The sequence below is a fragment of the Balaenoptera borealis genome (genome assembly GCF_965194805.1).
Source record: "Balaenoptera borealis genome assembly, chromosome: 3".
NCBI classification, from domain to species: Eukaryota; Metazoa; Chordata; class Mammalia; order Artiodactyla; family Balaenopteridae; genus Balaenoptera; species Balaenoptera borealis.
Window position 1 is genome coordinate 61,869,310 of NC_138866.1, and position 24,284 is coordinate 61,893,593.

General features: G+C 38.1%; 1 protein-coding gene across 8 annotated transcripts in view; it reads left to right on the top strand.

The window, feature by feature from the left end:
* The window catches only part of MBIP (MAP3K12 binding inhibitory protein 1), a 35,492-nt gene extending 16,588 nt beyond the window's left edge, over positions 1-18,904 (top strand). For 6 of the 8 annotated variants that reach the window (XM_082384172.1, XM_082384174.1, XM_082384170.1 and 3 more), the window contains 2 exons: positions 2,103-2,141; positions 18,353-18,904. In XM_082384172.1, the coding sequence (XP_082240298.1) occupies positions 2,103-2,141; positions 18,353-18,460 (147 nt within the window). In that variant the 3' untranslated portion in view covers positions 18,461-18,904. The remainder of the gene's footprint in view (positions 1-2,102; positions 2,142-18,352) is intronic. The other 2 variants (XM_082384171.1, XM_082384173.1) reach the window with 1 other exon arrangement.
* The last annotated feature ends 5,380 nt before the right edge of the window (positions 18,905-24,284 follow it).

Below are 24,284 nucleotides of genomic sequence, written 5' to 3' on the forward strand. Positions count from 1 at the left end.
TTGTGAGTTGGAGAGAGTTTGAAGTCAAAGAAAGTAGTTTAGGAAACATGTCATTGTCCATACCAGGGAGAAATGAAGGTCTGAATCAGGGCAGTGGGACTAGAAGGGAAGAAACATTTAAGGCACTCCACCTGTAACCCTTAGCAATCGGTTACCCTTTAAAACTGATTAGAAGTAAGAAAGGGGGTTGGTCATGAAAAAGGCCTCCTTACCACTGAGTTTTCTTAGAGCATGGGTTTTCTGAACCTCATGTATGTGTTTAATCACCTTCTCTTTGGGACACAGGCATTATAAATGTAGCTATAAATTACCTGCTAACTTAAAATAGTGGGAGAGTAGAGACAATTTTTAATTATCTCTGTTCAGCTGTTTAGTGTGTTGTGCTCTCAAATATTTACCTGAGACTTGTTAAAATTTCTGCCTTTTACATTGAGATTTCCTTGTACCCAAACAGAACAAATGTTAAAGCTGGTCCAGTGTATCCACAACAGATATGTTTCTAAGTGTTCAGCTTGTTGAAATATTCTGCTCAGACCTAAAATAAGCCCCCAAAGGCTGCATTTTACTGTTTTTAAGTGATTGAACCACTAATGTCCTTGTTCTGATACTTCTCACTTTGGTTTCATGATATATTAATAATCTGATTGCTCAATGACATGGAAACTGTCCATATTTTACAGATTGAGCTGTTAGGAAAACAAGGGGAAGTATATTTTCATCAGGGTGTAAAAAACCACCTTGTGGGAAGGTAGGTGACTGAGTAGTGACCAAATTAAACATTAAGCCCTTACCTGCCCATAGGCCCCACCACAGGTATCCAGCTCAGTTTGGCACAGGAAGGAGCATGTTTATATAGGCACTTTCTTCCCCATATTTAATAATTCCAACACTTAACTGATTTCCCACTTATTATAAACTACTGATAAGAAGCATACCTCAGTATTCTTTGAAAATAGCTTTGGACACAAAGGAAAATCAGAATTTTTACCTTCTCTTCTAAATCTCAGTGGTCACAAATGTTAAAGAGAAAATTTTGCCACCTATGTTGATAGTTTCTTTGTCAGATGTACTAATATACTAATTTGCCATTCAAGAGCTTGTGGTTCTGTGAAACTAAGAACAAAGTCTAGAAACAATTCATTAGGTCAGGGTTTAAAAAACACACAGCAGTGTGTTGGTGAGAATGTTATCAGCTTCAAATAATAGAAGTTTATACTCAAACTGGTTCTAACAGTATGGAAATAATCTTATAAAATGTGAAGTTCAGCAGTAATGCAATCTTCAGGGTAAATTGATTTACTGCGCTAAATCATGATTGTCAAAGAACTGAGCTCTTTCCCCTCTCAGCTCTGCTTGGTGTTGGCTCTTTCCCCAGGCAGATGGCAAGATAGCTACAGTGCTTTCTGGTGTCCTAGCCAGATAACAGCAGTGTCCAGAAGAACTGCCTCCTTTGAGGGCTTTCTCTTAGAAGTGAGGAAGTTTTTTCCAGAAGTTCTCCCCCTAATCCCCAGCTGACTCTCCTTAGTTATTGGCCAGAATTGGGCCCATGACCATTTTGGTCACTGACAAGACCAGTGGGGTGGAATCAGTATTCCTCTGAGTCACATAGAGGAGCAGTAGACAGCTGCTCACTTAGACAACCGCCGTGTCCATTATAGTCAGTCAAGGGTGTGTGTGTATGTGTGTGTTTTCACCCCCTTGCCTGGTATTCCAAATTCTGTTTCCCTCTGTCTATTGCTGCTTCACTTGTTCAATATCCTGGGAAAGAAATGTGTTAAAGAAAGGAAGCTAAGTAGGAAATCCACAGAGCACCTCTTTCCACAGTCACTCAGCCTCATTAGAAGCTAGGAATTAATGGGAAAGTGTGTATAGTCAGGGACAAGCATGTTGCTGTGATGTTACTATTATATACTTTTAATATCATCTCTGGAGGGTAACTTCCAAAGTAGAAAAAGGCAGATATTAGTTACAGATAGTGCTAGGTGAGTTTGTGGGCTTTATTTCTGCCAGGGTTCTCCTTATTTTGTTCACTATTCTATAAAGGAAAATTGTTTAGATTTTCTAAGCATTGATTACTTATTATTTTTTTACTTTTAATCTAGAACTTTTCTGGAAAAAGAAGAAAAGTTCAACCACCTCAAGTAAGTTACTACATTTTTATTTTGTTTCTGAAATAGTTTGATTGGTTTTATACCTTTCTTATTAATAAAAGTTTCTACTGTGGTTGCTTTTATCATATCTTGGGATTCAAGGACTGAAAAAAAAAAAGAGCAACATAAATTAATGTGTTGAATTAGAGAAATAATTTTATTTTAAGGGTGTGGAATGACTCAGATGGGCCAAATAAGTATTAAAATCTATCCAGATGTTAACTGTAGAAGAAAGTATCAGTTACAAAATGCTGAAAAATAATAAATGCTCAAGTAATTTAAATCTCATCCCTTCCCTTCTGCCCCATTTTTTGATTGGGATGTTTGTTTTTTTGCTGTTGAGTTGTGAGATCTGTTTATATATTTTGAATATTAACCCCTTATCAGTCATATCATTTGCAAATATTTTCTCCCATTCAGTAGGTCTTTTCGTTTAGCTGATGGTTTCCCTTGCTGTACAAAAGCTTTTAAGTTTAATAAGGCCTTATTTGTTTATTGTTGCTTTTATTTCCTTTGTTTTAGGAGACAGATCCAAAAAATTATTGCTATGATTTATATCAGAATGTTCCGCCTATGTTTTCCTCGAAAAGTTGTATGGTTTCCAGCCTTCATTTAGGTCTTTAATACATTTTGAGTTTATTTCTGTATATGGTGTTAGAGAATGTCCTAATTTCATTCTTTTACATGTATCTGTCCAATTTTCCCAGCACTGCTTATCGAAGAAGCTGTCTTTTCTCCATTGTATAATCTTGCCTCCTTTGTTGTAGATTAATTGACCATAGGTGTGTGGGTTTATTTCTGGGCTTTCTATTCTGTTCCATTGATCCACGTGTCTGGTTTTTGAGCCAGTACTATACTGTTTTGATTACTGTAGCTTTGTAGTACAGTCTGAAGTCATAGAGCCTGATTTCTCCAGCTCTGTTGTTTGGCTGTTCAGTCTTTCATGGTTTCATACAAATTTTAAGATTATTTGTTTTAGTTCTGTGAAAAATGCCATTGGTATTTTGATAGGGATTGCATTGAATCTGTAGATTGCCTTGTAATATGGTCTTTTTAACAATATTAATTCTTTCAATCCATGAACACGGTATATCTTTCCATATTTGTTGTCTTCAGTTTCTTTCATCAGTGTCTTATAGTTTTCTAAGTACAAGTCTTTTACCTCCTTAGGTAGGTTTATTCCTAGGTATTTTATTCTTTTTGATGGAATTGTTTCCTTAATTTCTTTCTAATAATTCATTGTTAATGTGTAGAATTCAACAGATTTATGTATATTAGTTTTGTATCCTGCAACTTTACCGAATTCATTGATAAGCTCTAGTGTTTTTTGGTGGCATCCATAGGATTTTCTGTGTATAGTGTCATGTCATCTGCAAACAGTGACAATTTTACTTCTTCCTTTCCACTTTGGACTCCTTTTCTTTCTTTCTTTCTTTTTTTTTTTGATTGCTGTGACTAGGAGTTACAATACTATGTTGAATAAAAGTGGTGAGAGTGGACATCCTTTTATCTTAGAGGAAATGCTTTCAGCTTTTCACCATTGAGTATGATGTTAGTTGCAGGTTTGTCATATATGACCTTTATTATGTTGAGGTATGTTCCCTTTATGCCCACTTTCTGGAGAGCTTTTATCATAAATAGATGTTGAATTTTGTCAAAAGGTTTTTCTGCATCTATTGAGATGTTCATATGGTTTTTATTCAGTTTGTTAATGTGTATCACATTGATTGATTTGCAGATATTGACAAATCCTTGCATCTCTGGGATAAATCCCACTTGATCATGGTATATGATCCTTTTAATGTATTGTTGAATTTGGTTTGCCAGTATTTTGTTCAGGATTTTTGTATCTGTGTTCATCAGTGATATTAGCCTGTAATTTTTTTTTTTTGTAGTGTCTTTGTCTCGTTTTGGTATCAGGGTGATGATGGCCTTGTAGAATGAGTTCGGAACCTCTGCAGTTTTTTGGAATAGTTTAAGAAGGATAGGTGTTAATTCTCTAAATGTTTAGTAAAATTCACCTCTGAGGCCATCTTGTCCTGGATTTTTGTTGTTGGGGATTTTTAAAATTACTGATTCAATTTCATTGCTGGTAATTAGTCTGTTCATATTGGTATTTTCTATTTCTTTTGGGTTCAGTATTGGGAAATTGTACATTTCTAGGAATTTGTCCATTGTGGCATATAGTTTTTCATAGTAGTCTCTTATGAGTCTTTGTATTTCTGTGGTGTTGGCTGTAACTTCTCCTTTTTCATTTCTGATTTTATTAATTGGGCCCTCTTTTCTCTTGATGAGTCTAGCTAAAGGTTTACCTATTTTGTTGATTTTTTTTAAGGAAATGACTATTTTATTGATTTATTGTTTGTTTGTTTCTATTTTATTTCTGCTCTGATCTTTATGATTTATTTCCTTCTACTAACTTGGGGTTTTGTTTGTTCTTTTTTAGTTGCTTTAGGTGTAAGGTTTAGGTTGTTTATTTGAGATTTTTGTTGTTTCCCGAGATAACCTTGTATTGCTATAGATTTCCCTCTTAGAACTGATTTTGCTGCATTACACAGATTTTGGAATGTTGTATTTTCGTTATCATTTGTCGGCAGGTATTTTTTTTTATTTCCTCTTTGATTTCTTCAGTGATCCATTGGTTATTTAGTAGCATATTGGTTTTTTAGTAGCCTCCATGTGTTTGTGTCTTTTGCAGGTGATTTTGTTTGTTTGTTTGTTTGTTGATTTCTAGTCTCATAGTGTTGTGGTTGGAAAAGATACTTGATATGATTTCAATTTTCTTAAATTTACCAAGGCTTGTTTTGTAGCTTAGCTGTGATCTATCGTGGAGACTGTTCATATGCACTTAAAAAGAATGTGTGTTCTGCTGCTTTCAGAAGGAATGTTCTCTGTATATGAATAAGTTCTTCTGGTCCAATGTGTCATTTAAGGCCAGTGATTCCTTATTGATTTTCTGTCTGGGTGATCTGTCCACTGATGTAAGTGGGGTGTTAAAGTCCCCTAGTATTATTGTGTTACTGTCAGTTTCTCCCTTTATGTCTGTTAATATTTGCTTTATGTATTTAGGTGCTCCTATGTTGGGGTGCATATGTATTTACAATTGTTACATCTTTTTCTTGGATCGATCCCTTGATCATTATGTAATGTCCTTCTTTGTCTCTTGGAACAGTCTTTATTTTAAAGTCTATTTTGTATGATATAAATATTGCTACTCCAGCTTTCTTTTGATTTCCATGTGCATGGACTACCTTTTCCCATCCTTTCACTTTCAGTCTATGTGAGTCTTTAGATCTGAAGTGAGTCTCTTGTAGGCAGCATATATAGAGGTCTTGCTTTTTATCCATTTAGCCACTGTCTTTTGATTGTAGCATTTAGTCCATTTACATTTAAAGTAATTATTGATATGTATGTTCTTGTTGACATTTTTTTAATTGTTTCGGGGTTGTTTTTTGTAGGTAATTTTTGTTTGCTTTTTTTTTTTTCTTATGACTTGATGACTATCTTTAGTGTTATATTTGGATTTGTCTTTCTTCTCTGTGTATATATCTATTACAGATTTTTGGTTTGTGGTTACCATGAGGTTTTTATATAGCAGGCTATATATATATATATATACATATATATATACACACATGATTGTTTTAAGTTGTTGATCTCTTATTTCAAATGCATTTTAACAACCCTGCATTTGTCCTCTCTTTCCCTCATGATTACTGTTTTTGATGTCATATTGTTACATCTCATTTTTTTGTGTATCCCTTAATTGTTTATTGTGGATGTTAGATGATTTTACTACTTTTGTCTTTTAACCTTCTTACTATCTTTGTGCATGGATGATTTACTACCTTTACTGTATGTTTCCCTTTATTGATGAGCCTTTTCCTTTTGTAATTTTCACATTTCTAGTTGTGGCCTTTTGTTTTTGCTTCTAGACACTCCTTTAACATTTCTTGTAAAGCTTATTTGGTGCTGCTGAACTCTTAGCTTTTGCTTGTCTGTAAAGCTTTTGATCTCTCCATCAAATCTGAACAAGAGCGTTTCTGTGTAGAGTATTCTTGGTTGTAGGTTTTTCCCTTTTCTCTCTTTAAATATATCATGCAACTCCTTTCTGATGTGCAGACTTTCTGCTGAAAAATCAGCTGATAGCCGTATGGGAGTTCCCTTGTATGTAACTTGTTGCTTTTTCCTTGCTACTTTCAGCTTTAATTTTTGCCATTTTAATTACAGTGTGTTTTGGTGTGTTCCTCTTTGGGTTAATCCTGAGTGGGATTCTCTGTGCTTCCTAGACTTGGATGTCTGTTTCCTTTCCCAGATTAGGGAAGTTTTCAGCTATTATGTCTTCAAATATGTTCTCAGCCCTTTTCTCTCTTTTCTTCTAGGACCCCTATAATGCAAACATTAGTGTGCTCAGTGTTGTCCCAGAGGTCTCCTGAGCTGTCTTCATTTCTTCATTCGTTTTTCTTTTGTTTGTTCAGCATCAATGATTTCCACTACTCTGTATTCCAGCTCACTGATCCAATCCTCTCTTTCAGTCTACTGTTGATTCCTTCTAGTGTATTTTTCATTTCAGATATTGTATTCATCTCTCTTTGGTTGTTCTTTATATTTTCTAACTCTTTGTTAATAACTTCTAACTTCTCTCTCTGTGCATCCATTCTTCTCCTGAGTTCTTTGGTCATATTTACGATCACTACCCTGAACTCATTCTCAGGTAGATTTCCTGTCTCCACTTCACTTAGTTCTTCTTCCAGGGTTTTATCTTGTTCTTTTGTCTGGAACATGTTCCTTCAGGTCTCATGTTGCCTAAGTTGCTGTTTTTACTTTTATGTATCTGGTGGTTGGTTATGGTTCCCAACAATGGAGAATTGGCCTTTTGTTACCTGAGCTATATGCTGTAGGGGTTCCCCCTATGAGGGCTGCATGGGTCCTTCTGTTGCGGCTGGCTATGTGGGTGGTCTAGTAGGTTTGGTTGGCCCCTAGTCTGGTTGGCTGCCAGGCCCTGCTTTGTGTGGAGGCTGCCAACCACAGGTTGGTGGTACTGGGTCACAAGGTGGCTGACTGCAGAACCCCAGGTAGCCCTGGAGCTAATTTTGGCCCACTGGTGGCTGGAGTCAAGGTCCAGGACACTTCAGGGCTGTTGCCCGCACATGGTAGGTGAATCCAGGTCCTGCAGCTACTGCTGGCCTACTGGCAGGAAGAGCCAGGTCCTGGAGTCTTAATTCTGTGGCCAAGGCGACCCAGAGCTAGTGTCGGATCACTGGTGGGTGGGGCTGGTTCCTGACACAATTGAGTGTGGCGTCCAGGACATCCTGAAGCTTGTGTTGGCCTGCTAGTGGGCAGGGCCAAGCTGGTCCCAGTTTAAGGTGTGGCTTACTGGTAGGCAGTCCGGGTATGCAGTCTGTGGAGCCGTGGTTTTCTTGTGGTTGGTGTCTGTCCCTTGGTGGGTGAGACTGGTTCAGAAGTTACAGCAGGCTTCCAGGGCAGGGCCGGGGCCCAGGGGATTCTGGGACTGGTGCCTGCCCACTTGTGGGTGGAGCTGGGTCCTGGGTCCTCTGGTTGCCAGGGCTGTGTCCAGAGGTACCCATGGGCTCAGGAGGTCTTAAGGCAGCCTGTCTGCTGGTGAGTGGGGCTGTGTCCCGGCCCAGTTAGTTGCTTTGGCCTGAGGCATCCCAGCACTGGTGCCTACAGGCTGCTGAGCCAGGACGGGACTGGGTCCTGGGGCTAATAATCTAGAGGGAGGATTCCACAATGCCACTTGCTAGCACATGTTAGAACGGGCTTCTAAAAATGGCTGGCCCACCAGCCAGTGGCTGTGTAACCAGGGTGAGCTGCAACTACTTTCTGTCTCTCTGGACGACTCTGCAAGATCAGAAGGTTGGTCTGACCCAGGCTCCTGTCAAATTAATTACTGATTCTGCTCTGGGTCCTAGAGTGTGTGAAATTTTGTGTGTGCCCTTTAAGAGTGAAGTCTTTATTTCCCCAACCCTGTGGGATTCCCAAAAGCCATCCCTGCTGGCCTTCAAAGCCAAATGCTCTGAGCTGGTCTTCTCTCTGCACTATATATTGGTTGTCTTTTAATGTGTTGATGATTTCCTTTGCTATGCAAAAGCTTTTAAGTTTGATTAGGTCTTGTTTGTTTATTTTTACTATTCTTTTGCTTTGGGAGACTGATCTAAGAAATTGCTGTGATTTATGGCTGAAAAATATTTTGCCTATGTTTTTCTTCCAGGAGTTTTATTGGTGTCATGTCCTGTATTAGGTCTTTAAACCATTTTCGGTTTACTTTTCTATATGGTGTGGGGGAGTGACTTGATATACATGTAGCTGTCCAGCTTTCCCAGCACCACATGCTGAAGAGACTGTCTTTTTTCTTTTTCTTTTATCTTAACATCTTTATTGGAGTATAAGTGCTTTACAATGGTGTGTTAGTTTCTGCTTTATAACAAAGTGAATCAGCTATACATATACATATATCCCCATATCTCCTCCCTGCTTTATAACAAAGTGAATCAGCTATACATATACATATATCCCCATATCTCCTCCCTCTTGCGTCTCCCCCCCACCCTCCCTATCCCACCTCTCTAGGTGGTCACAAAGCACCGAGCTGATCTCCCTATGCTATGTGACTGCTTCCCACTAGCTATCTATTTTACATTTGATAGTGTATATAAGTCCATGCCACTCTCTCACTTCGTCTCAGCTTAACCTTCCCCCTCCCTGTGTCCTCAAGTCCATTCTCTATATCTGCATCTTTATTCCTGTCCTGCCCCTAGGTTCTTCATAACCATTTTTTTTGGATTCCATATATATGTGTTAGCATACGGTATTTGTTTTTCTCTGACTTACTTCAATCTGTATGACAGACTAGGTTCATTCACCTCACTACAAATAACTCAATTTCATTTCTTTTTATGGCTGAGTAATATTCCATTGTACATATGTGCCACATCTTCTTTATCCATTCATCTGTCGATGGACACTTAGGTTGCTTCCATGTCCTGGCTATTGTAAATAGAGCTGCCATGAACATTGTGGTATATGACTCTTTTTGAATTATGGTATTATCAGGGTATATGCCCAGTAGTGGGATTGCTGGGTCGTATGGTAGTTCTATTTTTAGTTTTCTAAGGAACCTCCATACTGTTCTCCATAGTAGCTGTATCAATTTACATTCCCACCAACAGTGCAAGAGGGTTCCCTTTTCTCCACACCCCCTCCAGCATTTATTGTTTGTAGATTTTTTGATGATGGCCATTCTGACTGGTGTGAGGTGATACCTCATTGTAGCTTTGATTTGCATTTCTCTAATGATTAATGATGTTGAGCATTCTTTCATGTATTTGTTGGCAATCTGTATATCTTTTTTGGAGAAATGTCTGTTTAGGTCTTCCGCCCATTTTTGGATTGGGTTGTTTGTTCTTTTGATATTGAGCTGCATGAGCTGCTTGTAAATTTTGGAGATTAATCCTTTGTCAGTTGCTTCATTTGCAAATATTTTCTCCCATTTTGAGAGTTGACTTTTCCTCTTGTTTATGGTTTCTTTTGCTGTGCAAAAGCTTTTAAGTTTCATTAGGTCCCATTTGTTTATTTTTGTTTTTATTTCCATTTCTCTAGGAGGTGGGTTTAAAAGGATCTTGCTGTGATTTATATCATAGAGTGTTCTGCCTATGTTTTCCTCTAAGAGTTTGATAGTGTCTGGCCTTACATTTAGGTCTTTAACCCATTTTGAGTTTATTTTTGTGTATGGTGTTAGGCAGTGTCCTAATTTCATTCTTTTACAAGTAGCTGTCCAGTTTCCCCAGCACCACTTATTGAAGAAGCTGTCTTTTCTCCATTGTATATTCTTGCCTCCTTTTTCAAAAATAAGGTGACCATATGTGTGTGGGTTTATCTCTGGGCTTTCTATCCTGTTCCATTGATCTATATTTCTGTTTTTTTGCCAGTACCATACTGTCTTGATTACTGTAGCTTTGTAGTATAGTCTAAAGTCAGGGAGCCTGATTCCTCTGGCTCCGTTTTTCTTTCTCAAGATTGCTTTGGCCATTTGAGGTCTTTTGTGTTTCCATACAAATTGTGAAATTTTTTGTTCTAGTTCTGTGAAAAATGCCATTGGTAGTTTGATAAGGATTACATTGAATCTGTAGATTGCTTTGGGTAGTAGAGTCATTTTCACAATGTTGATTCTTCCAATCCAAGAACATGGTGTATTGCTCCATCTGTTGGTATCATCTTTAATTTCTTTCATCAGTGTCTTACAGTTTTCTGCATACATGTCTTTTGTCTCCCTAGGTAGGTTTATTCCTAGGTGTTTTATTCTTTTTGTTGCAGTGGTAAATGGGAGTGTTTCCTTAATTTCTCTTTCAGATTTTTCATCATTAGTGTATAGGAATGCAAGAGATTTCTGTGCATTAGTTTTGTATCCTGCTACTTTACCGAATTCATTGATTAGCTCTAGTAGTTTTCTGGTAACATCTTTAGGATTCTCTATGTATAGTATCATGTCATCTGCAAACAGTGACAGCTTTACTTCTTTTCCGATTCGGATTCCTTTTATTTCTTTTTCTTCTCTGTTTGCTGTGGCTAAAACTTCCAAAACTATGTTGAATAATAGTGGTGAGAGTGGGCAACCTTGTCTTGTTCCTGATCTTAGTAGAAATGGTTTCAGTTTTTTACCATTGAGAACATTGTTGGCTGTGGGTTTGTGACATATGGCCTTTATTATGTTGAGGTAAGTTCCCTCTAGGCCTACTTTCTGGAGAGTTTTTTATCATAAATGAGTGTTGAATTTTGTCGAAAGCTTTTTCTGTGTCTATTGAGATGATCATATGGTTTTTATCCTTCAATTTGTTAATATGGTGTATCACATTGATTGATTTGCATATATTGAAGAATTCTTGCATTCCTGGGATAAACCCCTCTTGATCATGGTCTATGATCCTTTTAACGTGCTGTTGGATTCTGTTTGCTAGTATTTTGTTGAGGATTTTTGCATCTATGTTCATCAGTGATATTGGCCTTTAGTTGTCTTTTTTTGTGACATCTTTGTCTGGTTTTGGTATCAGGGTGATGGTGGCTTCATAGAATGAGTTTCGGAGTGTTCCTCCCTTTGGTATATTTTGGAAGAGTTTGAGAAGGATAGGTGTTAGCTCTTCTCTAAATGTTTGATAGAATTTGCCTGTGAAGCCATCTGGTCTTGGGCTTTTGTTTGTTGGAAGATTTTTAATCACAGTCTCAATTTCAGTGCTTGTGATTGGTCTGTTTATATTTTCTATTTCTTCCTGGTTCAGTCTCGGAATGTTGTGCTTTTCTGAGAACTTGTCCATTTCTTTCAGGTTGTCCATTTTATTGGCATAGTTGCTTGTAGTAATCACTCATGATCCTTTGTATGTCTGCAGTGTCAGTTGTTACTTCTTTTTCATTTCTTATTCTATTGATTTGAGTCTTCTCCCTTTTTTTCTTGATGAGTCTGGCTAACGGTTTATCAATTTTGTTTATCTTCTTAAAGAACCAGCTTTTAGTTTTATTGATCTTTGCTTATTGTTACCTTCATTTCTTTTTCGTTTATTTGTGATCTGATCTCTGTGATTTCTTTCCTTTTGCTAACTTTGGGGTTTTTTTGTTCTTCTTTCTCTAATTGCTTTAGGTGTAAGGTTAGGTTGTTTATTTGAGTTGTTTCTTGTTTCTTGAGGTAGGATTGTATTGCTATAAACTTCCCTCTTAGAACTGCTTTTGCTGCATCCCATAGGTTTTGGGTTGTGTTTTCATTGTCATTTGTTTCTAGGTATTTTTTGGTTTCATCTTTGATTTCTTCAGTGATCTCTTGGTTATTTAGTAGCGTATTGTTCAGCCTCCATGTGTTTGTATTTTTTACAGATTTTTTCCTGTAATTGATATCTAGTCTTATAGCGTTGTGGTCAGAAATGATACTTGATATGATTTCAATATTCTTAAATTTACCAAGGCTTGATTTGTGACCCAAGATATGATCTATCCTGGAGAATGTTCCATGAGCACTTGAGAAGAAAGTGTATTCTGTTGTTTTTGGGTGGAATGTCCTATAAATATCAGTTAAGTCCATCTTGTTTAATGTATCATTTAAAGCTTGTGTTTCCTTATTTATTTTCATTTTGGATGATCTGTCCATTGGTAAAAGTGGGGTGTTAAAGTCCCCTACTATTATTTTGTTACCGTCTATTTCCCTTTATGGTTGTTAGCATTTATCTTATGTATTGAGGTGCTCCTATGTTGAGTGCATAAATATGTACAATTGTTATATCTTCTTCTTGGATTGATCCCTTGATCATTATGTAGTGTCCTTCTTTGTCTCTTGTAATAGTCTTTATTTTAAAGTCTATTTTGTCTGATATGAGAATTGCTACTCCAGCTGTTTTTGATTTCCATTTGCATGGAATATCTTTTTCCATCCCCTCACTTTCAGTCTGTATGTGTCCCTAGGTCTGAAGTGGGTCTCTTGTAGACAGTATATGTACGGGTCTTGTTTTTGTATCCATTTAGCCAGTCTATGTCTTTTGGTTGGAGTATTTAATCCATTTACATTTAAGGTAATTATCGATATATATGTTCCTGTTACCATTTTCCTAATTTTTTTCGGTTTATTATTGTAGGTCTTTTCCTTCTCTTGTGTTTCCTGCCTAGCGAAGTTCCTTTAGCATTTGTTGTAGAGGTGGTTTGGTGGTGCTGAATTCTCTTAACTTTTGCTTGTCTGTAAAGCTTTCAATTTCTCCTTCGAATCTGAATGAGATCTTTGCTGGGTAATCTTGGTTGTAGGTTTTTCCCTTTCATCAGTTGAAATATGTCCTGCCACACCCTTTTAGCTTGCAAAGTTTCTGCTGAAAGATCAGTTGTTAACCTTATGGGGATTCCCTTGTATGTTATTTGTTGTTTTTTCCTGGCTGCTTTTAATATATTTTCTTTGTATTTAATTTTTGATAGTTTGATTAATATGTGTCTTGGCATCTTTCTCCTTGGATTTATCCTGTATGGGACTCTCTGTGCTTCCTGTACTTGAGTGGCTATTTCCTTTCCCATATTAGGGAAGTTTTCAACTATAATCTCTTCAAATATTTTCTCAGTCCCTTTCTTTTTCTTTTCTTCTTCTGGGACCCCTCTAATTCGAATGTTGGTGTGTTTAATGTTGTCCCAGAGGTCTCTGAGACTGTCCTCAGTTCTTTTCATTCTTTTTTCTTTATTCTGCTCTGTGGTAGTGATTTCCACTATTATTTTATCTTCCAGGTCACTTATTCGTTCTTCTGCCTCAGTTAATCTGCTATTGATTCCTTCTAGAGAATTTTTAATTTCATTTATTGTGCTGTTCATCATTGTTTGTTTGCTCTTTAGTTCTTCTAGGTCCTTGTTAAACGTTTCTTGTATTTTCTCCATTCTATTTCCAAGATTTTGGATCACCTTTACTATCATTATGCTGAATTCTTTTTCAGGTAGACTGCCTATTTCCTCTTCATTTGTTTGGTCTGGTGGGTTTTTACCTTGCTCCTTCATCTGCTGTGTGTTTCTCTGTCTTCTCATTTTGCTTAATTTACTGTGTTTGGGGTCTCCTTTTCACAGGCTGCAGGTTTGTAGTTTCTGTTGTTTTTGGTGTCTGCCCCCGGTGGGTAAGGTTGGCTCAGTGGGTTGTGTAGGCTTCCTGGTGGAAGGGACTGGTGCCTGTGTTCTGTTGGATGAGGCTGGATCTTGTCTTTCTGGTGGGCAGAACTGCCTCCGGTGATGTGTTCTGGGGTGTCTGTGAACTTATTATGATTTTAGGCAGCCTTTCTGCTAATGGGTGTGGTTGTGTTCCTGTCTTGCTAGTTGTTTGGCATGGGTTGTCCAGGACTGGAGCTTGCTGGTCGTTGAGTGGAGCTGGGTCTTAGTGTTGAGACGGAGATCTCTGGGAGAGCTCTCGCTGATTGATATTATGTGGGACCGGGATGTCTGTGGTGGACCAATGTCCTGAACTCAGCTCTCCCACCTCAGAGGCACAGGCCTGACACCCCCCCAGAGTGCCAACACCCTGTTAGCCTCACGGCTGCTAGTGTTGGAGGGTCTCCTGCACAGGTGGGGGGCAGCTGTGGCTCACCACAGGAACACGGACACTGGCAGCAGAAGTACTGGGAAGTAGTCCTTGGCTTTAGCCCTCCTGGAGTCTGCCATTAGCCCCACCAGAAAAAACTGTCTTTTTTCCGTTGTGTACTCTTGCCTTCCTGGTCTGTAGATCAATTGACCATAGGTGCATTGGTTTATTTCTGAGTTCTCTGTTCTGTTCCATTGATCTATATGTCTGTTTTTTTGCCAGTACAGTGCTGTTTTGGTTATTGTAACTTTTTAGTTTAGTTTGAAGTCTATAAGTGTTATACCTCCAGCTTTGTTCTTTTCCTTCAGGATAGCTTTGGCAATTCTGGGTCTTTTGTGTTTCCATGTAACTTTTAGGTTTATTTGTTTTAGGTCTGTGAAAAATGTCATAGGTATTTTGATAGAGATTGCATTAAATCTGTAGATTGCTTTGGGAAGTATGGCCATTTTATCAGCATATAGGTCTTTCACCTCCTTGGTTAAGTTATTCCTAGGTTTTTTTTGTTTTTTTGTTTTTGACATGGTTTTATATGGGCCTTTTTAAAATTTTTCTCCTTCTGATATTTCATTATTAGTGTAAAGACATGCAATAGATTTCTTTATATTAATCTCGTATCCTGCTACCTTACTGAATTCATTATCAGTTCTAATAGTTTTTGTGTGGAGACTTCAGGGTTCTCTATATAGAGTACCATGTCATCTGCAAATAGTGACAATTCTAACTCTTCGCTTCCAATTTGGATACCTTTTATTTCTTTTTCTTGTCTGATTGCTGTGGTAGGACTTCTAATACTATGTTGAATGGAAGTGGTAAGAGTAGTGCTTGGCTTGTTCCTGAATTTAGCTGGAAGGCTTTGAGCTTTTCACCCTTGAATATTCTGTTGCCTGTGGGTTTGTCATAAATGGCCTTTATTATGGTGAGATATTTTCACTTTGTTTTTATCATGAATAGATGTTGAGTTTTTTCAAATGCTTTTTCTGCATCTATTGAGATGATCATGTGGTTGTTTTGTCTTTCCTTTTGTTAATGTGGTGTATCACATTGATTTGCATATGTTGAACCATCCTTGTGACTGTGGAATGAATCCCACTTGATCATGGTGCGTGATCCTTTGAAGGTATTGTTGGATTCGGTTTGCTAATATTTTGTTGAGGATTTTGCATCTATATTTGTTAGAAATATTGGCCAGTAATTTTCTTATTTTATAGTGTCTTTTTCTGGTTTTGGTACCAGGGTGATGGTGGCCTCATAGAATGAATTTGGGAGAGTTCCCTCCTCTTTGAGAAGGATAGGTATGAGTTCTTCTTTCTATGTTTGGTAGAATTCCCCAGTGAATCCGTTTGGTCCTGGACTTCTGTTTGCAGGGAGTTTTTTTTTTTTTTTTAATTAGAGATTCTATTTCACTTTTAGTGATTGGTCTGTTCAAATTATCTGTTTCTTCTCAACTCAGTTTTGGCAGGCTGTGTTTCTAGAATCTTGTCCGTTTCTTCTAGTTTGTCCAATTTGTTGGCACATAACTGTTCATAGTCTTTTATTATTTTTTGTATTTCTGTGGTATCAGTTGTTATATCTCTTCATTTCTTATTTTGTTTGGGTCCTCTCTTTTTTTCTTGGGGAACCTGGCTTAAGGTTTGTTGATTTTGTTTGTCTTTTCAAAAAACCACATCTTGGTTTTATTGATCTTTTGTATTTTTGTTTGACCTCTTTTATTTCCTCTCATCTTGATTATTTCCTTCCTTCTGTTGACTTTGGGTTTTGTTTGTTCTTTTCCTAATTATTTTAGCTGGTAGGTTAGGTTGTTTAGTATTTTTCTTCTTTTTTGAGGAAGGCCTATATCCCTATGAACTTCCCTCTCAGAAATGCTTTTGTTGCATCCCATAGATCTTCTAAAGTTGTGTTTTTCATTTCCATGTGTCTTGGTATTTCCTGATTTCTTCTTTGATTTCATCATTCACCCATTGGTTTTTTTAGTGCATGTTATTTACTCTCCTTTTCCTGTTTTCTCTGTGGTTGATTTCTAGTTTCATACCATTTTCAGTAGAAAAGATACTTGAAATAATTTCTGTCCTCTTAAATTTGTTGAGGCTTGTTTTGTGACCTAGTATACGGTCTATCCTAGAGAACATTCCACGCGTGCTTGTAAAGAATGTGTAGTCTGGGTTTTTTGGATGTAGCATCCTGTAGAAATCAATTAAGTCCAACTGGTATATTGTGTCATTTAGTACCTCTGTTGCCTTACTGATTTCTGGTCTGGATGAGCTGTCCATTGATGTCTGTCAGTGGGCTGTTAAAGTCTCCTAGCATTATAGTCAACTTCTCCTTTTATGTCTGTCTGTTAGTATTTGTTTTATATATTTTACTTAACTGTTTCTCCGAAATTCATAGAGGCAGAAAGTTATCTACTGTAGTCTTCTTGAAGGATTGTTTCTACGTGGGGACGTTCCTGTGTAAACTGTATCCAGTGTCTTTGGTGCAAGGGATGGTTTTAGTATGGATGACAGCCACGTCTTTCCTCTGGGTGTGCTGGCCATTATCCGCTTTATAGGGGATGTGGTTGGTGTTGGAGTATCTAAAGCCTGTGCAGGGTGTGAGGCAGGGCTTTCTCTTTGCTGTTGCTGTCACTGCCCTGTCAAGGGTGGGGTCTATTTCACAGCTGTTGTAGAAGACCAGAGGGTTGGGTTAGATCAGGCTCCTTTGTCCTTGAGTGTGTGCCCTGCCCCAAGGAGGTGATTGCTGAAGCAAGTGAGGCCTGTGCAGTCAGAGAGAACCTGTGCACTGCCTGTGTAGGTGTTTGTGGTTCTGCTTAGAAGCAGCCCAAGGATGCATGTTTTCCTCTACTATATTTGTCCCAGATCTAGTGCAAAGGTATGGCATGGAGGAGTGTTGTGACTGCAGGAATTGAGGTGGCTGCACTGCTGCCTGAGATCTGGGCTGCCTCTGTGGCAGTCTTCTCTTAGAATCTAGCACTAAGCTGCAGTGTGGACTGGACATTCCAGGGCACTCTCGCTGGGAGACGAACCACTGTGTTCCTGAGTGCTCTGACAATGGCTGCCCCTGCCCCACCTGGATCATACTCTAGGCACCCTGTTCTGTCTCTGCATTGCTAGACCGAGTCTTTTCCCAGTGTTCAGTTGGCCCGGATCTCGCAGGCTGTGGTGTGGAGTGAACAGGGCCACGGGTGTTCACCCCTTCGGATTGAGAAGTGTAATGAGGCAGCATCCACCAGTGCAAGGCTCTCTCCACCCTGATTATTGGGAAGCCAGCACATGTACTCCTCCTGGGTAGAGTCTAGGCTTCTCCAGCCCTTCTCTCTGTCCCAGTGGATTTCCCAGAAGGCAAGGGTGCTTCTCACCCCTGTGCAGGACCCCAGGACTGGAATTCAGGATTGTGGCCTAACCTGCTTGCTCCCCAATGCCAGGGTCCACCCATGCAAACCTTCTCTTCCTTACATATTCCTCCCAGGGGCACAGGTCCTGACCTGATGTGGTTTTTTTTCTGTCCTACCTGGTTTCGTAGAGATCTTCCTTGCAGCTTTGGTTGTACAGTTCTTCTGCCAGGTTCCAGTTAGTTTTCCATGAGAATTGTTCCACATGTAGATAGTATTTTTGATGTGTTTGTGTGGGGAGGTGAGCTCCACATCCTCCTACTCTGCCATCTTGATCCCCCTCTACTTATTTTTTTGATTGTAAAATTTTGAGTAAATTTGAGAGTATCCATTTTTTCCAGGAGAGGTAGTTGATTGAAGTTAATCTATCAAAAGAGAATTTCCAGTTATTTTAAGCAGTTAAACTAGTCCTAAATACTTTTTTTTTTTTTTACTATTGATTATGAGAATAGTCAGTTGAAAAAATGTTTTTACAATCCTTTCAAAAAGTATAAAAGTTCCAGGAGAGCTTAGTCATTAGAAAAGCAAAAGTAAGAAATATTTAAGCCTTGTTATTTTATGCCTTTAAATTTATAGTATAGTCAACATTAATATATAGTTCCGTTTTAAAATTCTCATGAGAAAAGGGTATTTACCATGCTTTTGGATATTTTATATATTTATAGTACATTTAGAACTTTATCTGCATTAAGATACTTAAGCAATTTGTGTTATTGTTTACAGCAGAACTATTCACTGGCTGAACTTGATGAGAAAATTAGTGCCCTCAAGCAAGCTCTGCTGAGAAAATCAAGAGAAGCAGAATCCATGGTGACTCATCACCTTCCATGAAAAACTCCTCTCATTGTCATTTTACTTTTTTAGATATGTGTGTGTAACTTACTTACATATCCATTTAATTAATTGCAGTGTATTTATTAATGTAGACTTACTTCCCTCTGAAATCAAGGTTTATTTTCATGTGAGTGAGTCCACTGTGCAGCAAGCAATCTTCAAATATTCCAGTGTACTTTAAAATAGTTAATGCATTGAAAATAGCATTGTTGGAATTTATTCCCTTCTGTTTTAAAGGAGGTATTTTGGAAATTGAAAAACTTAATTTGAAAGTACATCTTCATGTGTATGTGTGTGTTTAACCACAGAAAGGAAGATTTATTTTGAATAGTGATATTTAAGAAGACTTTATATTTGTAACATTGATATTAACCAGTTTTAGTTTAAACCAGTACTTTGTACATAATAGGCATTCAATAAAAATTTGAAGTGAGTTTTAAATGAATGCATATATTCTTTTCCAAGTGTCAACTTAATCTAAATAGTAGATCATACCTTTTATCCCCTTATTGACTGTGTGACCTTAACAAGTTACTTAATCTCTTTCTTTGTGCCTTAATTTCCTTATCTGTAAAATGTAGGATAATATATCCTACATTTGTTATGAACAGTAGTTGAAATCATGCATGTACAGGTTTTGAAACTGTCTGGCCTAAAAGAAGTGCTTAGTAAACGTTAGCTATTACTATTGACTAAAACCAAGTGTGTCTTTGGAAAGTAGTTAAGATGTTACAACTTATATAGTCCCTCTCCCTTGAGAGCCTCACCTTTTTGGAGTGCCCCAGTTTTATATTAGGCAGTACATATATTATTTCCATAGTTGCAAACTAAACAAACATTTAAAAGATGCAGCTACTACCCACACACTTATGATCAATTAATCTATGACATAGGAGGCAAGAATATACAACGGAGAAAAGACAGTCTCTTCAACAAGTGGTGCTGGGAAAACTGGACAGCTACATGGAAAAGATTGAAATTAGAACATTCTCTCACACAATATACGAAAGTAAACTCAAAATGATTAAAAGGCCTAAATATAAGACATGAAACCATAAAACTCTGAGAAGAGAACATAGGTGAAACAGTCTTTGACATAAATTGTAGCAATATTTTCTTGGATCAGTCTGCCAATACAGAAGACATAAAAGTGAAAATAAACACATGGGACCTAATTAAACATGTAAGTTTTGCATAGCAAAGAAAGCCATCGACAAAAAGACAATATACGGAATGGGAGAAGATACTTGCAAACGATGCAACTGACAAGGGGTTAATACTCCAACTATTTAAACAGCTCATAGAACTCTATCAAAAAAAAAAACAATCCAATCAAAAAATGGGCAGAAGACTTGAAAAGACATTTTTCCAAAGACAGAGATGGCTAACAGGCACATGAAAAGATACTCAACATCATTTCTCAACTAATTACCAGAGAAATGCAAATCAAAACTACAATGAGTTATCACCTCACACCAGTCAGAATGGCCATCATCAAAAAATCTACACACAATAAATGATGGAGAGGGTGTGGAGAAAAGGAAACCCTCATACACCATTGGTTGGGATGTAAATTGGTGCAGCACTGGGGAGGTTCCTTAAAAAATTAAAAATAGAACTACCATATGATCCAGTAATTCCTCTCCTGGGTACATATCCAGAGAAAACAAAAACACTAATTTAAAAAGATTCATGCACCCTAATGTTTATAGCAGCACTATTTACAATAGCCAAGAAATGGAACCAACCTAAGTGCCCATCAACAGATGATTGGCTTAAGAAGATGTGGTATATATACACAGTGGAATATTACCTGGCCATAAAAATGAAATAACTGCCATTTGCAGCAACATGGGTGGACCTAGAGAATATCATGCTTAGTGAAGTCAAACAGAGAAAGACAATACTTATGACATCGCTTACATGTGGAATCTAAAAAAATACAAATGAATGTAATATGCAAAACAGAAACAGACTCACAGACCTAGAAAACAAACCTGCCATCATCAAAGGTGAGGGGGAAGTGGGGAGGGACAAATTAGGGGTATGGCATTAACAGGAACTATGTGTAAAATAGATAAGCAACAAGGATTTACTATATAGCACAGGGAATTATACCCATTATCTTGTAATAATCTATATTGGAATATAATCTGCAAAAATAATCACTATTCTGTACACCTGGAACACAATATTGTAAATCCACTATACTGCAGTAAAAAAAAATGTTTTTTTTAAAGCAGGTATAATCAAGGAGCAGATGTTTAGCTCAATAATTGTTTGGTTGCAAGAATCAGAAATCTACCTAAAATAGCTTGTAAAGCAGAATTGTTAAAAAGCATCAGAAATCTGGAATTTAATTGCAGGAAGTATAGCTTGACAGTGTGGCATCCAGAAAGTTACCAGTGGTTCAGTTCATCTCTTTCTCTGTGTCTCTAGCTGCCTCTGGCTCTGTCTAGTTCTGTCTCTATCCCCTACCCTCCTTGTTTTCTGCTCTCCCTCTCCCTCTGTGTCTCTTTCCCTCTGTCTTCCTCATTCTTTTTCTCTTACACATAAACATCTATGCATCTGCTTTATTCTCTCTGTGAACTGGTTTCTCTGAAGGCCTCATCATTTCTGCTTCCTCACATGGGTGACATGTTAGCCCTGTCTCCATCACCTTGGCTTGTTCATGCCTTTGAACTTCCATGGTGCACGCTCTGAACCCAGCTCTATAGAGCCTCGCAACTCCATTGACCACTGCTTGCTTACCTGTCTTTGTATCTTAGTTCAAGTCCTTCAGAGACTGAATCTCAGCGTGATCAGGGGTCTCAGTCAGTTGTGGCCAGGATGATGGGGCAGGACCTCTTCATAGGAATATGCACTGTACACACAATCTTGTACCATGTTTGTGGAAGCCTTGAAAATGGGGTCACCTGGTAAAAAAAAGATGGGGCTTTAAAATCATTCCCAAGAACTGCATGTGGACAAGTTGTTTCCACTAATGTCTTACCACTATATTTCTTCTCTGCACAACAAACTTATCCTTCAAGATAATCTTGCCTAATGTCATCCAGTATTATAGGTACAGCAACAAATGTCTGCCCTTCAGTCTCTATCCAGTGCTTGTAATCACCATCCTGACAGAATGACCTCCTCTGGGTTTACTGGCATATTGTACTACGATCACATCAGCAATACAGTAGGAAAAACCAACAAAACTTATCGATTAGAAAAGGAGGATGACTTAGAGGTGGGGAAGAAACCTAGAAAACAGGATCATATACTGGTCACTAGTCTGCCCCTAAATAAATACCACAAATCTGTTTCTTGGCTCTTAGCAGTAGAATATGTTCCTAAGTCATGTCTGACAGTCCTAGGATCTGGCCATTAGAAGGATTTCCTTTTTCTGTTATCCTTCGGACTTACTCTTCTGAAGGACATTAGAGAGTCCTCCTCTCTACAGTAAGTAATGTCTGGTGCCAGCATCCTCTGCTTGAGTTGGAGCCTCCAGAAGAGGCCGTTGGCGTGAGTTGGTATAGTTGCTTAAGATAGGTTCTTCTGGTGATAACTACCCAGTATTTCAGTGGGCTTTCAATCATTGTCTTTCTTGAGTGCATCACTGACTAAAAGGTGATGCCAAGAATTTCTGGGGTGGGCGGGGGGAGCGAGTAAGCTTGCTCCCTCAATCACCAGGGCACCTAATGACCATTCCTTCAGGATTTTTGTTATTCAGCTCTTCTTAGACCCCATTATTCTTAATGGCTCTGTCCTCAAGAGAATAAAGGAGGAAAAGTGACTTGAAAGAGGATTGTAGGACAGGAAGCACTTCTTCCCTAGTCTGCCCTTAAAAATCCCTCCCCTCCACAGGTTACATTCCAATCTAGGGACGTGTTTTATTAGGGTTTGGAAATTGGGGGTTGGGGGAGATAGGCATGTTCATCCTGTGGAAAAGGGCTGAGCTTCCCCAACTAGTCTAGCTATCATCCTTTCAACTGCTAGGCTCCTGAGCCCTGAGCTTTTCCAAATTCATGAGTAATATCTGGATCTTAACCTTCAACAATCTCAGCAGAAAAGAATTCCCTTTATGAAACATAGATAGGTAATTTCCTGCTTTTTCCTATCTACTTTTAGTCAGACAACCTGGTACAGAAAACTCATTGCCACTGACTTTTAATTACGTCCAAAGGGAATTAACACATTCCTACATTTCAACATTTGATTACTTAAATCTGAAGCTTTGGCTTTAGTGACATGTGGCTTGGGCCCAAGAGATTTTGGGCAGTTGTTTAGGTATTTTACCACCTCTTACCTCTATGCCACCCATTTTCTATGGAATTGGGAATTCTCTCTCTCACTCCTGCCTTTACCCCATCCCTCTGCCTTGACTCCACAGCTAGTTCTACATAAAGCCTATTACAATCCTATTCCTGGCACTGATTTCTGTTTTAGGGATTTCTTGTTTCCAAGAAACAGAAAACCAATTCTGACTTAAGTAAAGGGGTGTTGTTATAAAGAACGTGAATAATTCAAATTGCAGGAAGTTCAGCCAGGATTGGTTACCCTCTTGCCCGCACTGGGGCATGTTGTCTGGATTCTGCATACCTGCTTCACTCTGTTTGTAGCTTGGCTTCTCTGAAAGATGTCTTCTTTCCTGCCTCTTTGCAGTTTGATTTTGCTCGAGACTTTGGGCTCCATGGCGCTGTTAGCTTAGATGTAGCCCTTTGGTTTTGGTGTCCCGTGTTTGTTTCTTATGATTCAAAATCTGGAAAAAGAGGAACTCATATTCTCAACTTGGGTCAGCTGTCCACACTTGGGCCAGTTATCTTTGGCTTGAGTGTTAGGATCTAGAAGAACAAAATTAGCCACACTTGCCCAGCCCTACGGGGAAAGAAAGCATGGGCTGGGAACTCTGCCCCTGTGATCTCTGCCGCTTTATAAAGTTTTTAGTTCTTTAAGAAGTACTTTTTTGCCTGTTACTTTAACTGAAAACGTTTTATGATTGTTAACCCTAGAGATACCATCTGGGTCCACTGGACAAAACATTAGTTTTTTGGTTTTTGGTTTTTTTTGAGCAACTAACTATAAGGATTGCTATTTCATGACTTTTAGTTTTTCTTAATATTCTCCCAGGGATAAAGAGAAAATCTACTTTTTAAAAATATAATAAAATTCATTATATCTTTCAATCCCTATGCGTGTCCATAGGACCCTTTTATAACTCTAAGATACATTATGGGATCTCAGTGACTTAATTTTATTTAATTTTTCCTACATATTTTGAGATATTTTACTATTTCATTAGCTCAGGAATTATTTAATCATTACTAATTATACCCATGTAATTATTTTACAATAAATAATCACTATTACTTCATCCTTAGTTTTCATATCGCATTGCCCCCAGTATTAACATCATCTTTTGAGAAGGTATAAAATTCTGGAAAGACACCAGCTTTTGAGTCTTTCTTCTTTTTTTAAAGGCTTTCAATGAGTAGTACAGTTGAGAGTTTAGAATTTTTCATTTTGACCATAATGGCAAGTAGGAGAACATTAACAGAGGAATTTTCACAATTATTAAGAGAATCAGAAGATGAATGCAAAGAGAGGACAGTCTAGATCCTAATGATGTTGATGAAACTGATCATGTAGGCAGAACCTCAGACCATGAGTCTTCAGGTGCATATTCTAAATGAGTTTTCTCAAACTCAAGAATGGATGAGTGAACCATACATTTCTAAGGACAACAAGCAAATATGGTATTCTCACCCACTTACTCAACTCAAGGAAGCGCTTCATCATGCAATATTTTACGACAAGGACCTGGACCATCTAATTTTGC